Below are 16,110 nucleotides of genomic sequence, written 5' to 3' on the forward strand. Positions count from 1 at the left end.
GACACCGAGAGGTCATCATGTTTGGTCTACTACCTACTTTCGGCATACATATCCCATCCCAACTGGTTCCTCTAGCCATCATTTTCTTAGTGATCCCTTCTCTATTCCATCTTCTCGCCTCCGGTCATGAAGCAGTCTTCCAGCTATGGGGCAATCCTCCTGGCCCTTGTATCTACTGTCCTTGGGTGTCAGCCTCATGTGATGTTCTTCTATACTCCACAAATGAGTGCAGTCCCTCTATATCTGTCCCTCTCTTTTTGACTCATTTCATTTAGCATGATACTCTCCATGTTTATCCATTTATAAGCAAATTTCATGACTTCATCTCTCCTAAGAGCTGCATTGTATTCCATTGTGTAGATGTACCAAAGTTTCTTTAACCAGTCAAACAGATTAATTTTTGGATGACGCGCATCCTGAGCAGTGGAGTCCGGCTGTGAGTATGTGGGAGTTGTGGAGTGTGGAGGCTTCCTCCTACAGGGGCTCTGGGTGGGTGCTGGACTCACTCGCTTTCCACCCTCTGCCCCACGGAGGTTAGATTGATCCCTGTGTTTTCACATGGCTTTTCCTCCATGCATCCTGATTGTCTCTTAAGCACACCAGCTCTATTAGGTAAGAGCCCTCCCTCACAGTATACGGAATCTGTAGCTTTTTGGGGTGTGTTTGTCTCCTCATTTATTCCTAAATTTTGAGTTTTAGCTCCATAAATACTTCACAAATATATTTGGGCTTTTCTAATTAGTGTTTTTGGCTTGGGGCCACACTTAGCAGTGCCCAGGGACTACCCTGAGCTCTGTGCATGGGGGCTGCTTCTGATAGAAGCAGCTGGCTAATCAGACCTTGGCCTTTCTACATGCAAAGCACTTGGCCACTGAGCTGGCTCTTCTTCACTTATTTGCTGTGTTTTTAAAATTTTATTCTGTTTTGCTTTTTGGGACTGGAGCATAGCACAGCAGGTAGAGCGTTTGCCTTGCATATGGCCGACCCAGGTTCGATTCCTCCATCCCTCTCGGAGAGCCTGGCAAGCTACCGAGAGTATCCCGCCCGCACGGCAGAGCCTGGCAAGCTACCCGTGGTGTATTCGATATGCCAAAAACAGTGACAAGTCTCACAATGGAGACTTTACTGGTGCCCGCTGGAGCAAATCGATGAACAATGGGCATGACAGTGCTACAGTGATACAGTGCTACTTGCTTTTTGGGTCACACCTGATGAAGCGCAGGGGTTACCCCTGGCTCTGCACTCAGGAATTACTCCTGGAGGTGCTAGAGGGACAATATGGGATTCTGGGGATCGAGCCCGGGTCAGTTGTGTGCAAGGAAAACACCCTCCTCACTGTGTTATGACTCCAGCTCCCATTTGGTATATTTTAAAACAAATCTCAGTAATCACACTGTTATTTTCACATCTAAAAACATAGTAACAATTATTTAGTACTCCATGTATTTTAAGTCAAGTTAAAAATTTCTCAGTCATGTCAAAAATTAGTCTTTCCAAAAGTGCTTTTCTGAGTTTGGAATAGTCAAATCCCACAGATTGCCTTTGGTTTGTATGTCTCAAGTTTTGTGAGTTTTTTAATTTTCTCTATGATATGAAAGTTTATTCTGCTCTGTTATTTCATCTCATGAATTTGTTAAAGAAACTGGGTCATTTGTTGTGTTGGATTGGCCATATTCTGGATTTAGTGGACTTATTCTATGATTTTGTTTAATGTGTTCTTCTACCTTTTATAATGACCTGATATCTAGGCTTAGTTAGTTTTTTCTTGAAAGCTGTTTGGCAGAAAAACTCTCCTTAAGATTGGCTATAACTCAAAAGGGTGCACTCAAGCTTTGCAGGAAGGAGGTCAGGGTTTGATCCCTGAGCATACGGTCTCTTGAGCACTGCTGACGGTCACCCCCAAGCAGAGTCTAGAATGGCCTTGAAGTAACTTTGAAGGTGTGACCCAAAAGCCAGAAAATAAAAATATTTCATTAAAGTATCCCTATTTTTTGGAAAGTGAATTGATATCTTACATACTAAATATTGATTAGTAACATGGAACAAAATTTGTCTAGAAAATTATATTTCTTCTTTTCTAAGAGGCTTAAAAATGCTTATTTTTTTATTGATGCAATGCTGGTTTACAATACTGTATGTGCTAAAGGGCATAGTTGCATACCTCTTCAAATCTATGTTGGCACCCACATCCGTCACCAAGGCGCATCATCCTCCCACACAGCTCACTGTGCCTCTTTCCTTTCTCTCCCCTCCTCCCCCCTTCCCTTGAATCACCTCAGTTCTGTGGTCAGAATGCAAAAGTTGGCTTTCATTTGGCTTTTTCTGTTCTCTTGATTTAATTCTAAATGTCTTTAATATTGTGTGTTGTATATTTGCAGAGGAAGGTTGCGGGAAAAGATAGTTTGTGGCTACAAGTCAACTATTCCATCAAGCTACTGAGAACAGTCATGTTATTTTATTATCATAAAAATGCTGAGGAAGCTATTGGCAAGAGTTAGACTTTCCTTTAGTTTTCAGCGATTATATTGCTCTCCTAATGCTTTTGTGTCATAGGTGATCCATGGTTTTTAGAAGTTAGTATAATTTTTTATTTCTCCTGGCTTTCACAGTCCTTCTCAATTTTTATTTCAGTCTTTTATTGGGGGGGTGGTAGAGGTCACTCCTAGTAATGCTCAAGGGTTACTCTTGGCTCTGCACACAGGAATTACTCCTGGTTGTGCTCAGGGGACCATTTGGGATAATGGGGATTGTGAGCATTGGTCGTATGCAGGGCAATAGCCTTACCCACTATATTACCTCTCCGGCCCTACATATATATTGGTCTTGAATCGGGAGATATTTACATATTCTTTATTGGTTGTTAGAGTGAGGCAGTGACCTCGAGTTCACTGGCCACCATCACCCCTGATGCCCAAGAACCATCTTAGTGGCTCCACTGTTGTGGATCCTTAGCTACAGTAACGTGTGCAATCAGTTGCGGTGCCCTGCAGCTAACGGGTGTGACTCCTGGTTCTCTCATCAACCACAGCAGCAGCAACAATAACAACAAAGAGAAGGGAGGGGAGAAAAGAAGAAAGTGCTCAGGCGGATAGAAAACAGGGAGACACTACACCTTACAGCTGGGAAGAGTTTCTCAGGCATTGAACTTACCCAGGGGAAGATAGTGTGGGTTTTGTTGAACACAAGACCCCAATCATCGATCCAGCAGAGTGGAGACAAACCCTTGAAATCCCTGCATTGAGGCCAAAGGGAAGCAAGTTCAGGTGAGCCTACAAAACAGTAGCCTCTGTGATCTAGCTCAGCAGAATCCCATCGCCAGACTTCCTTGTCAGAGACCCAAAGCGATAGCACACATGAGCCTCAACAGCACCCAACCCATCACAGTAGAAGTTATTCCAGATACTGTATTTAAAACATCACTACGGGAGACAAGAAACCACAAGGAGTAAGCTGGGGTTAGATTTACCCCACAGGCACCATTTGCTGACCTCTCACAACCTTACTGACAGCTATGTTGGTAGGTGCCTTGTTAGAGTTCACTCTCCAACCCACTAGGTTATGAGGGCGAATCCTTGATGAGGTGAGCTCTCCCCTCATCTTAGCAAGCAGCCGAGCTCTCAGTGCTGTGGTCAAGAGTGTTCTCCCAGGCGCACAAACAGTGTTGGTTTCCACTGGCCATTACTTGCCTATTAGCAACTCGAGACAAGTATTTTGGACCCTCAAAACACAGGCAGCTGCCAAGGGGGCCACACTGCTTGCTCTGCTCCTCTGCTGGCTCTTCGCCAGCCAGACTCCATTTCTAGCCACATCTGCAGTGCTTTTGCAGAACCAAAGACACTATTATTAAAAAAAAAAAGACATTCTACCAATTAGTTAAAATATCTGCATAACATGCAGGTGAAAAGGACTGACATCCAAGGCATTTAAGCTTACACAATTCAATAACCAAAAAACCAAATCCATCAAAAAACAAGGAAAGGAGTTGAATAAATACTTTACCAAAGAAGACATATAAATCGCCAATACCTGCATTTAAAATAGCATCTAGAAGCTGGAGCGATAGCACAGTGGGTAGGGCATGTTTGCCTTGCACGTGGCCGACCTGGGTTCAATTCCCAGCATCCCGTATGGTCCCCTGAGCACCACCAGGAGTAATTCCTGAGTGCAAAGCCAGGAGTTACCCCTGTGCCTTGATGGGTGTGACCCAAAAAGAGAAAAAAAAAGAAATATGCATCTATCTGTGCTTATCAGGAAAAATCAAGTCAGAACTTCAATGATATCACTTCACTCTGTGACACTGATCTAATCAAAAAAAGGACAGAAATGGGGCCAGAGCAGCAGAACTGTGGGTAGAGTGCTTGATTTGCACATGGCCAACCTATATTCAATCCCCTGAACCCCATGTGATCCCCCAAGCCTGGCCAGGAGTGATCCCTGAATGCAGAGCCAGGAATGCACTCTGAGTGCCACAGAGTATGCCCACAAACCAACAAAATAAAGTAAAATTTAAAAAATGGAAGAAACAAAAGTGTTAGGTTGTAGAGAAATAGGAATCCTCAGGCACTGTTGGTGGGAGTGTAAATTGGTCTATATTGTATGGAAAAACAGGACGGAAACTTCTCAAAATATCAAATAATATTTTAATATTTTGAACTAAATAAAATGATTCACTAATTCCACTTCTAGATATTTCTTCGAAGAACACAGCAGCACTGTGTTCATTACAATGGTATATAAAGGATCAAACTGGGGAAGGGAAAAAGGAATCAAAGCAAGGGAAGAGCCAAAGCAAAATAAACCTTTGAGGCTTGACCACAGAACTGGAGTCACCCCAGAAGGGCTGAAAGGTGGCCGGCCCGGTGGGCTGTGGTGGAGGATGCTGGTGGTGGGAATGATCTAATAACCTAGACTTGAAGATGCAGGAATCTGTACTCCTCTATGGTCTTGTAAACCAGTCAAAAATATTGCTGCGATGCAAATTTTAAAAAAAACTATGTCTTCTCTTTTAGGTAGTAGTTGAACTGGGAAAATTTGAAAGGAAGAATTTAAAAAGTTCCAAAGTGCGAGGTGGACATTCAAATACTGCAAAAGAGGCTACTCAACTCTCTTTACTTCGCAAGAAGGAAGCACGGACAGTGCATAAGAGATCCAGATCAGAAGCCGAGAGCTACCCCATTATGCTCTGGTGGTCCCCACTGACTGGAGAAACCGGAAGGTTAGGCCAATGTGGAGGAGATACCTGTTTCTTCACCATCAACAAAAGTTACCTCTATCATCCCAAGACCAAAGCATTCCTCTTTTATGGTAAGCAGGGATTTCCCTTCTCTCATGTCTCTCATCTTTCTTCAAAGCCAAGTTATCAATTATCTCCCAAAAGAATAGATGGTGGAGAGAAATTTTATTCCTCTTTCTTGATTTATGCCTTTGTTTTTAACATAGTCTGAGAAAAATTCTTGCAAAGTAACTTTTTGGCAGCTTAAGTTTAGCTGTGGAGGAATCTAAAGGTGTTTTGGTCCCCCTAATTTGATGTGCAGTGTGATTTTTACCTGCCCCCACTCCACCTTCTCAGGAAAGCTAGAGGTCCTCTCACCATTTCTAAAATTCAGTAATGATTGCTTTGGTGGGCGTTTGTTTCTTTTCCACAAGCTTGAGCTCTCGCATCTGATTATCACAAGACTACAAAGTGGTATTTTAGGTTAGTGGTTTTTCCAGGGCCTACATCCCACCCACCAGATTTTGGTTTGTTTTTGTAGTTTGGTTTGTTTTTGTAGTTTGGTTTGTTTTTGTAGTTTGTAGTTTGGTTTGTTTTTGTAGTTTGGGCCAAATCCAGTCAGTAAACACTCCTGACTCTGTGCTCAGAAGTCACTGCTGGTTGTAGTCAGAGTATCATATGCTTTGCTAGGGATTGAATCTGGGTTGGCTATATGCAGAGCAAACCACTTACCCACGGTACCGTTTTTGGACTCTTTCCCACTTAATTTTATCAACATAGTAACACATTATTCTTCTCTCAGGGATGGTCTTCCTTCCTGCCAAATTCCCAGGAAACTGACATCTACCAAATGTTCTGGTTTGATTTTCATGTGTCTGATTTTGTTAGCCTGCAGTTCCTAATATCTGTATGAATCGCATAGACATCTGAGTACACTTTCAACTGATTATCCTTCAACCAGATAATTCTTATGATTCAGACAAATTTTAAATTCAAGTCAAACTGGAATCATCACCATTTTAACATTTAACATAAAAGTTCCTGTCACAGAACCATTATTCATTCAGTTTTAGATTTTTTTGTATCTGTCATATCAAAATAATTGACAGAATACTACCAGTTGTTTGGCAACGCAGATGAATATATAGTTTATAATGTCCAAGATTATTTTGAAACATAGATATTTAGCAACTTTAATGCAAAGATAAAGAATATATATATATATATATTATACACCGAATTCAACCAATCTTGGAAAATTTCAAAGAAGAGAGAGAACATATTTGATTGGAAGAATCAGGTAAAACTTCATAAATCTTTTTCATAAAACAGAATAAATTTGAAGTGGACTTTGAAGGATAATGGAATTGAATTGTGTTGGGATTGGATGACATTTAATGTGAAGAATAGCATGAATGGGGTATGGGAGTAGCAAATTATGGGTAATAAATGTGGCTAAAGAAATCTTGGGGCCTAACTATAGCTTAATTTTATGTAAATGAGAGATAAGGATTAAACCATATTTGGGGAACAAAGTATGGAGAACCTTGAACAATTACACAGTTTTACAACAAATTAGAGCATGGTATCAGGGATTTTCTGAAAGCTGAATGGCCTTTTACAAGCAACTCAAATGTGAAACCTGCGAAACCCTTCAATTCCCCTCCATCGAACATAGCCTCTATTTTCAAATGTTCATGGGACAGTTTTCATTCCTCTCACACCATTTAATTGAGCATCTAATAAAATGTTAGCTATAGCATCAATCATGAGAAATGAAAAAAAGATAAATTAGGTAATTATGCCACTTGGTTTTGTCCTATATTTTTCACTAATTTTGTTTCTCTAGTGGTGCTTGGGGTTCTGGGACTACTTAATTCAGTGCTGGTTCTCCTGGAGGAGCTGGGACTACCAGAGCTCTACCTGGTGTTGCTGGTAGGTTCTATCATGTTGGGAGTGGGGGGTGGGGGGCATACAGTACTGGACATCAAACTTGGAGCCACCCTTTGAGTTGCCTTCCCAGTCCCAGTGTGCAATTTCTGACAACAGGGCGATGTCAATTCATACTGTGCTTTTCCCATTCCTCCTCTGTGGCAGAGGTCCCTGTACATAAAAGATGCTCAGCAGTCCTGCGATTTCAGTGAAGGGTTCTAGAATCTAAACTCACTGAGGCTTACAAAAGTTAGGATGTGGCAAGATTACAGAGGGGTCAGCAGCTGCGTGGGGGTACCAAGTGACCCGACACCTGATCCAGTGCTTTGGCCGAGACCGTGCGTGAAGGTTCACTCAGGAGCCTATAGCAAGTATACTCATGTATGAATATTATACTCATGAGTATAATTAAACTGGGATATTTGAATTCTGGAACTGTGGAAGGTGTCTGGTTTTAACAAACCGAAATAGAAATTTAGTTCTTTAATAAGGTTGGTTGAGCAAAATAGAATGAAGATAGCACACTTTCAGAGTGTGGGTTCCAAATTCTAATTAAGTAGGTTACTTGAAACTGCAAAAGGGAATCTGATGGAGCAGGAATTAAAAGAGAAGATTGAAAAAAAAAAGGATTCTGGAGTCAAACACTGACCTAGTTAAGGGAAATGGAAACTTGAATGACTGACCTCATTTGAAGTTTCGTAAACTGGAATCGTTTAAAATTTTGTTTACCTTAGTTGCCTACTTCCTTATTTTTCTTCGTGGAGACAATTCATTATTTAATGCAAACATTTTATTTTGGAATTTTTAGGGATTTAAATATTGCGGTTTACAAGGTTGTTCATAATATGATTGTTTTGGGCATTCAATGTTCCAACACCAATCTCACCACCATTGTGATTTTCCTTCCACCTAAGACCCCAGTTTCCACCCTCCTGCTAAGCTTACTCCCTTAGCAGGTATAAACAAATGTTGTATAAATAGACTTCATATTGCTTGCTAAACAGTGTGGCAAATGGGAGTATCAGAAAATAAAATATATTTCTGAAGGTACTTGCAAAAGACTCTTACCAAAGAAATGCACATTCCACTTACTGTGTGTGGTTTAAGCCAGGTAAGAAATACGTGACCCAGTGATGCTCAGGGCTGATTCCTGGCTCTGCACTCAGGAATCACTCCTGACGGTGCTTGGGGGACCAAACGGGATGCTGGGAATTGAATCCCGGTTGGTTGCATGCAAGGCAAATGCCCTATCCGCTGTACTATCGATCCAGCCCCTGTGAATAAATTCTTACTTTAATCAGTTCACATGTACTAAATTTTGTCTTAGAAACCATTTCTTAACCACAAAATCTGCATTGTTTAGCGGTTTTCTTGAAAAGCATTTGTCCTGAGGAAGGCTTTGTGTTCCCGTGAGGATGAGGGCTGCTTTGGTTTCAGGTGAGCTTTTTCATGGAAGTTTTAGTCAAAACAGACACAATGAAAGTAGAGAAAAGGCAAGCTACTAAGTCTCGCAGCTCTGCAGAAATATGCCTAATATCACCCTCTGATGAAGCCTGAGGATCATGAAGAGGCGGGATGTGAAGTCAGAACCGTCTCTTCATGGCTTGGTCCTGAGTGAATTCAGGCAAGGTTGTCAGAACAGTTTCATGAACATGCTTTGTAAAATTGGAAGGAAGTAGGACAGAATCGTATCTATTTTAGCTGTTTTCCTTTGTATATTTCTGGGCCACACTTGTTTGTGTTCAGGGCTTACTACTCGCCCTATGCCCAGGATCACTGCTGGCGGGCTTGGAGCCACATGGGGTGCCACGGATTGATGGTAGCTGGATTGGCTGCGTTTAAGACAAGTTCCTGCCCCACTGTGCTAGTGCTCTCGACCCCCAAATACATTTTTCTGACCACACTTAGAGCTCACTCACAAAACTAACGTTGGAAAAACCTCAAACATGTATAAACTATCAGTATGCTTCTTGATAATGACTGGCTCAATGAGGAAATTAAAGCAGAAATGAAAATCCCAGAGACAAGTGAAAATGGAATAATAAGATATCAGAATATAAGGGATACAGCAAAGGTAGTACAAAGAGGAACATTAATAGATCCAGGCCCTCATTGAGAAAGTAGAGATCACAAACATTTAACATTACAGCTAAAACAAATGGAAAAAGAACAAGTGAAGCCAAGTTAGTAGGAAGGAAGGAAATAGTAAAATTCAGACAGAAACAAATGAAATAGAAACAGAAGAAATGATTCACGAAGTCAATGAAATGAAGAACTGTTTTTGATGAATGATAAATTTGATAAATTTGACTTTTATGTAACTTAGAGAAAAGAAGATAAAAAACTAATAAATTCATAGATGAAAGAAGAGAAATTACAACAGATGCCGTAGGAGTATAAGGATTGAATTCCTCTAACAAATGCACCATGAGCAACTTTGTAAACCATGGTGGTTAAGTAAAGTGTGTGTGTGGGGAAAGGGTATAAAGAATTTTGAGGCATCAAAATTGAATATTTTAGATATATGCAGCTAGTGTGACTAAAGAAGACATTAAAAATCTGAAATAATTGATTACAAATATGGAAACTGAAAATAAAAAATCTGAATTAATTGATCACAAATATGGAAACTGAAATATTAACTTTAAATTCCTCCACACCCCACCAGAAAAGGTCTGAGCAGTTAATTTACCAAATCTTTAAAGATGAGCTTAAGTTTATTCTGCTCAGAATGATAAAAATAATCAAAGAGAGAATAATTCCGAATATATTTTATTTGGCTATCATTCAGATACTAAAACCGTATAAGGAAATTATACATTTATGGTAAAAATGCAAATGGAAGTAATATATCTCAGCACAATATATTCCATATACTATAACCCACAGCTAATATGGTAAAAAATAATGGTAAAAAACTGAAAGATTTTTCTTTAAAATAAAAAGTAAGTCAAAGCTGTTTAGTTTCATTAATTTAGCTTTAGAAATCTTTTTTTTTTCTTTTTGGGTCACACCTGGCGATGCACAGGGGTTACTCCTGGCTCTGCACTCAGGAATTACTCCTGGCGGTGCTCAGGGGACCATATGGGATGCTGGGAATCGAACCCGGGTCGGCCGCGTGCAAGGCAAACGCCCGACCCGCTGTGCTATCACTCCAGCCCCTAGCTTTAGAAATCTTATCCAGAGCTATTAGACAAGAAATAAAAGGAATCCATATTTGAAAAGAAATGAAACTACTAATATTTTCATATGAAATGGTATAATGTATAAGAGAGTAAGCACTATATTAAAAATCTCTCATAAATAGTGAGTTATACAAAGTAACTGGTTATCAATATACAAAACTATGTTGCATTCCTATATATAAATGAATAAGAGAAAGAAATTAAGAAAGCAGGGGCCAGGAATGTAAGCCATTGCACAGCAGACACCTCACACGTGTGAGTTCCTGGTTTAGTTCTTAACACTATAAAGAAATTAAAAAATCCATTTTATATACAGTTGCACCCAAACAGATCAAGTGCTTCAGAGTATATATGTGTATGAGATTTCCATATATAATGAATACTATTCAGCTGTGAGAAAATGAATTTATTTTTGCCATTCTTTTTTTTTTTTTTTTTGCTTTTTGAGTCACACCCAGAGATGCTCAGGGGTTACTCCTGGCTTTGCACTCAGGAATTACTCCTGGCAGTGCTTGGGGGACCATATGGGATGCCGGGGATCCAACCCGGGTCGGCCGCGTGCAAGGCAAAGGCCCTACCCGCTGTGCTATCGCTCCGGCCCTGTTTTTGCCATTCTTAACAAAATGAAAGCACTCAAGAGAATTTTGTGAAACAAAATAAGCCAGAAGATAAAAGACAAGTATTAGATACTTTTACGCTTGTGGGCAAAATGAAGATATAAACTCGGTAAGAAGAAAAACATATAAAGCTAATTAGTAGACACTGATAGGGTTAAAAATAAAACATTTATACTATAAATTTTTTTTTTACCAGAATACTGTGTATTATCCCATCATCTTCCCACACCAGTGACTCCTCACAGGACTTCTGTGTGGTAGAAACCCTGGCCTTAAAAAATATTTTTTTCATAGCAATCTCTTACCTCATCCTCCTCCCCCTCCTCCTCGTCCTTCTCCTCCTCCGGGGACTATGTAGGGTACCAAGAATCGAGCCCAGATCAGACGCCTGCAAGACAAATGCTAGGCCATCTCTCCAGCTCCCCTTTCCTGGGTCTTGAGGTGTTATGTAAATCTCTGGCTGTGCCTGGCGTGCTTCTTGAATGAATTCCTAATGAATCATTAGACCCTATGATTAAACCTTTGTTTTACTTAAATTACATTCTACCAAATGTATTCTTGTACACAGTTAAACATTCTGTACAGGCTTATTTAATACAAACAGCTGAATCTGCCCCCATCAAGTCCCTGGAAGCAACCACTTTCAGCTCTTTTAGCTATTTTCTTAATAACATGCTTGTATTGTTACTTCCTAATTTTGTAATTTGTAAGTTTAGGCTTCATTCATTGACTTCCTGAGAAGGAACATGAGGATTTCAATTAGTCTCTTATTCAGCGCTTCCATTATTATCACACATAATTGCAGGTCACAGCTCGGCTTCATAGCTGGTTACCCTCCATGTCAGTATTTTTAGAGGTGTTCTCTTGGTCTGGTAGGTTTCCCAGAGAGGAGTACGCTTTCAGTTCTCTGCTGGGAGGATGTAACAGCTGCCAACCTTCTGAAAGCAGAGTGTTAGAAGAAGAGGATGAATCTTCTTATGACCCAGCCTGTAAATGTCTCTTAATTTCTTCTTTCAGTATGACATCACTGACCTTCCTGACAGCCCTTGCCTCCAGCACGAAGGTCCCTCTTTGACCTCCTCAGGATACAGACCGTTCACACTCTCACAGGGTGGGGAATGGAAAGGGACTCAACTGGGCAGAGTAACTGGCCTTCTGTCTCTTAAGCTAGCCTTCAAATAACCTTCACCTCAACTTTTGGATATACCCGTTGCTGTCTAGCTTTGGGCTTTTTGGGGGACAGGGCATCTTCTGGGGAAATTAGGTAGCTCATTGGCTTTTCTCAGTTGGGCATTATCATAGAGTCATCTTTTCTGATCTAAGTCAAGAACACTTACACAACTGTGCTTTCCATCATGATTGCTATAGCACAGCGGGTAGGGCATTTGCTTTGCATGCGGCTGACAGGGGTTCAATTCCTCTGCCCCTTTGGAGAGCCCAGCAAGCTACCAAGAGTATTCTGCCCTCACAACAGAGCCTGGCAAGCTCCTCATGGCGTATTCTATATGCCAAAAACAGTAAGAACAAGTCTCACAATGGAGATGTGACTGGTGCCCGCTCGAGCAAATCCATGAACAACGGGATGACAGTGCCACAGTGCCTTTTGGCTTTATAGAGTAAGTGTACGGTTAACGGGCTGGAGAGACAGATACGTAGGGCTTAAGACACATGCTTGTCTCCAGTTTGGATCTCTGGCACTATGGAATGCTCCCCTGAGCATCAGGGGTCACTCCTGAGCACAGAGCCAGGAATGGCCCCGGAGTACCACCATGATGACTCTAGCCCACCCCCAAAATCCCAAACAAAATTTTTCCCTGCTTTTTTTTTTTTGTTTGTTTGTTTGCCACACTCAGTATGCTCAGGGCTGACTCCTGGCTCTACACTCAGGGATCACTCCTTGGTGGGGCTCAGGGGACCATATGGGGTGCCAGGGATCAAGTCTGGGCAGGCCATGTGCAAGTTCGCTTCTATTGCTACCGTGCCCAAACAAAATACAATACTTTTGTTCATAATAATTTACCATTAAATTAGTATGAACTCTTAATTTACCATGACTTTATGAGTCTAGTTTTTATTCATGATTTGTCTGATGAAAAAGGGGGATGAGAAAGTATGAACTGATTCTCTAACTTTTAGCAAAGGAGGAAGAACATTCATTTGGGTTTCTTCCCAGTCTAGATGCTCAGGGCAAATGCCACATGCCTGGCACTGTCTGGCAGAAGGTTACTATGGCCACTTGGAGACAGTTGTGTTGTGATCTTTATCACATAAATCCACTAGGATGATATCACGTTGCCAGTGGCTCTTATGAGAAAAGATACCTGATTTTCAAGTGTCAAGGTTTTTGGTCAAAACTTTGGTGCTTTTCAACAGGAGTTGTGACTGTTTTGTCCTTCATCCATATCCTATAGAGAATGGATCATGCTTTCAACTTTGTCAAGTTAATTTCCATCTTTTGAAAGTTTCTGCAAATACAATAAAAAGATGGGAAATAGAACCCAAATTTCCTTCTGCCTTTGAGATTTTGGTTATTCTTATTTTGCTATTCACTAGTGTTCCCAAGCTCATTTGAGATCATAGATAAGGAGCAAATAGTATAAGCAAAACTCCGAATCCCTGGCCACCTACTTCAGGCATACTACTAATGTCTATGTTTGGAGATGCAATCTGTCAATTTAACTTGGTTAGTTTGTCCACACAGCAGATCGATTTTTTTGAGAGACCTTTTGTAGGGCTTTGGGGAAATATAAGAGTGTGGGCCAGAGTTTTGAAAAATGTAACAAAACGAAGTTACAAGAAAATGGAATCAAGATGCATTCATTGTAAGCGATACTTATACTTGTTACAATGAAGGGAAAATGTATAGCTGCAATCAAAAGTGGATAGAGCCTAGTGGGCAGCCTAGCCTAGGAGAGTTGAATCTGCGTCTCCTGTAGCAGCTAGACAGTGGTTATTATCTGAAACTGAAAACAGTCAAGAAGTAGCATGTTTCACAGACTGCTTATGTAACATTTAAAATTGTAAATATAGAAGAAACACCTGAAAGAAGTGGGGTGGTGGCCTTTGGCATGTAGAGATAGGGAAGGGGAAGGACAGGGTACTATCTTGTGTGATTGGCTTGATAAGACCTTTTCACTTTTAAAACTAAGTGCAAGTATTAATTTGATCTAAATAAAAATTTAATTACCAAGACAGTTCTAAGGAGATTGTTAAGCTTAAAGACAGTAAGACAATCATTAATAGATTATCTCATGCCAAGAACTTTTTGATTTATCAAGATACCTTTGGGGTAGTATTAATTATACCAAGACATTAGTATTCTTTATAGCTAATGTACTCATTTCCTTCCATGAGAAATTTGCCTATTAATATGGCTTGACTTTCAGTTTCTATAATAAATTAAAAGATTTTTGCTAGATTTTGTTTAGTATGAGGAGAAGGCTTTGGTGAGCCTTGGGGTGCTTTAAGGTTTATTCAGAGAGGATGAACAAACCACCTTCATCCTCTTTGCCTTGTTTCTGCCATAGTAAACATTTCTGACCTTCATTCCCTTTTCAACTTGTCTGTTCATCTGACGATAGAAAAAACTAAAGGAGAGCAGCTGTCTGTCAGAAATGATTCTCAGTTTGACCTTTAAAATCTAAACGGAAGCGCTGAAGTGACCCATGCCAAACGTTGGGCACTTTGCCTCTGGCTGGCATTAGAGGGCAGGGGACAGATTTCATTACTGCAGCTTCAGCAGTTTGGCCAGTGGGGTTTCCTGGCACTGACCCAGTTCTCTTCAGATTCTCTGATGCCCAGAAATGCTCCAAGACAAGCTGGCAGTTCTGTTCTTCAGCCGAGGGAGTGACACCCCTTGCAGGCACTCGAGATCAAACCTTGCAGCTTTAATCAATGTTTCTCTTCACTCTTCACTCTTAAAAAGTGAACATCCAAAAAAAAAAATCCCCACTTAAACTCCAATCAGCCTGGCAGATCAGAGTTCTGTCTGTCCTTGTGGTCCTGAGAGTAGGGGTCTTCCCTTAGGAGACCTAAGGCAGGAGATGACAGGTGTATAAGAAAAAGAAAGAAAGGAATATAGGAGTTCTTGAGGGCTGTTGGAAGCAGGATGCTCAAGAAGAGGCCCAGGAGCAGCTGAAGCTACTGCACGTGTTTTTATCTGGCTATTTTGCTTTGTCCCCTACTTTGGGTATAGCCCTAATTATTCCTCTGCTGTATTGCTTTCTTGCTGGGCTAGTTCCTGGTGGTCTTACCTTCTCAGAGTGAAAGACCAGCAGCAAGTAGCATCCCTCTTCCCTTCAGAAGAAATCTTCTGGTTTCTTGGCATTTGGGGGCTTGAGACTCCACTCTGCAAGGCAGTTGACATTCTCGGGTCAGCATTCCAGAAGCCCCGGGCCACCCTCTGATTGTGGAAACCTTCCCCCGCTGTTTCAGGCCTAACTAAACACCTGCTCTTACCCAGTTAGGGAGAAGTGCCAGGGGTAGCTGTGAACTACGTCCAAGAACGGTCAGCGCTCGCCTCTCAGCTGGCTCTGTGTTACCTATTCCTATTGCCTATGCTGGAAATCTTTTGAAGTATTAGCAGTTTTGTTGGCTGGAGCAATAGCACAGCGGGTAGGGCATTTACCTCGCATGTGGCCAACCTGGGTTTGATTCCCTCCTTCCCTCTCAGAGAGCCCAGCAAGCTACCAAGAGTATCTCGTCCACACGCCAGAGCCTGGCAAGCTCCCCGTGGTGTATTTGATATGCCAAAAACAGTAACAAGTCTCACAATGGAGACGTTACTGTGCCTGCTCAAGCAAATTGATGAGCAACAGGATGACAGTGACAGTGACAGCAACTTTGTTAATTAGAAAAACAAAACAAAAACACCAAAACTCTTCACTGAACAAGAGGCTCAGAGTAGAAATGAAGACAAAGAGAAGTACTTCAGTAACAACTATCAGGCAGAGGAAAGCCAAGAGATGGGAGAATACATCATTGGGTTAACTTGAAGGCTTTGATCTCCGTTATAATCCTCCTAATTCCACTGTTGAAGAAATCAGATACTACAATTTTTGTGACAGGAGAATTTGAGAATTTTGAGAATGTCTCAGGATATATTCTGTATTGTTATTTTATACAATGGGCATATGGGAAATGTTTATTCTATGTGTAGCCCTGT

The 16,110-nt window shown here is 41.1% G+C and overlaps 1 protein-coding gene across 5 annotated transcripts in view; it reads left to right on the plus strand.

The window, feature by feature from the left end:
• Positions 1-16,110, plus strand: part of FUT10 (fucosyltransferase 10) — a 176,426-nt gene that overhangs the window by 13,034 nt on the left and 147,282 nt on the right. For all 5 annotated transcript variants that reach the window (XM_055123721.1, XM_055123720.1, XM_055123717.1 and 2 more), the window contains exon 3: positions 5,010-5,304. In XM_055123721.1, the coding sequence (XP_054979696.1) occupies positions 5,010-5,304 (295 nt within the window). The remainder of the gene's footprint in view (positions 1-5,009; positions 5,305-16,110) is intronic.

Source organism: Sorex araneus, chromosome 1 (genome assembly GCF_027595985.1).
Source record: "Sorex araneus isolate mSorAra2 chromosome 1, mSorAra2.pri, whole genome shotgun sequence".
Taxonomy (NCBI): domain Eukaryota; kingdom Metazoa; phylum Chordata; class Mammalia; order Eulipotyphla; family Soricidae; genus Sorex; species Sorex araneus.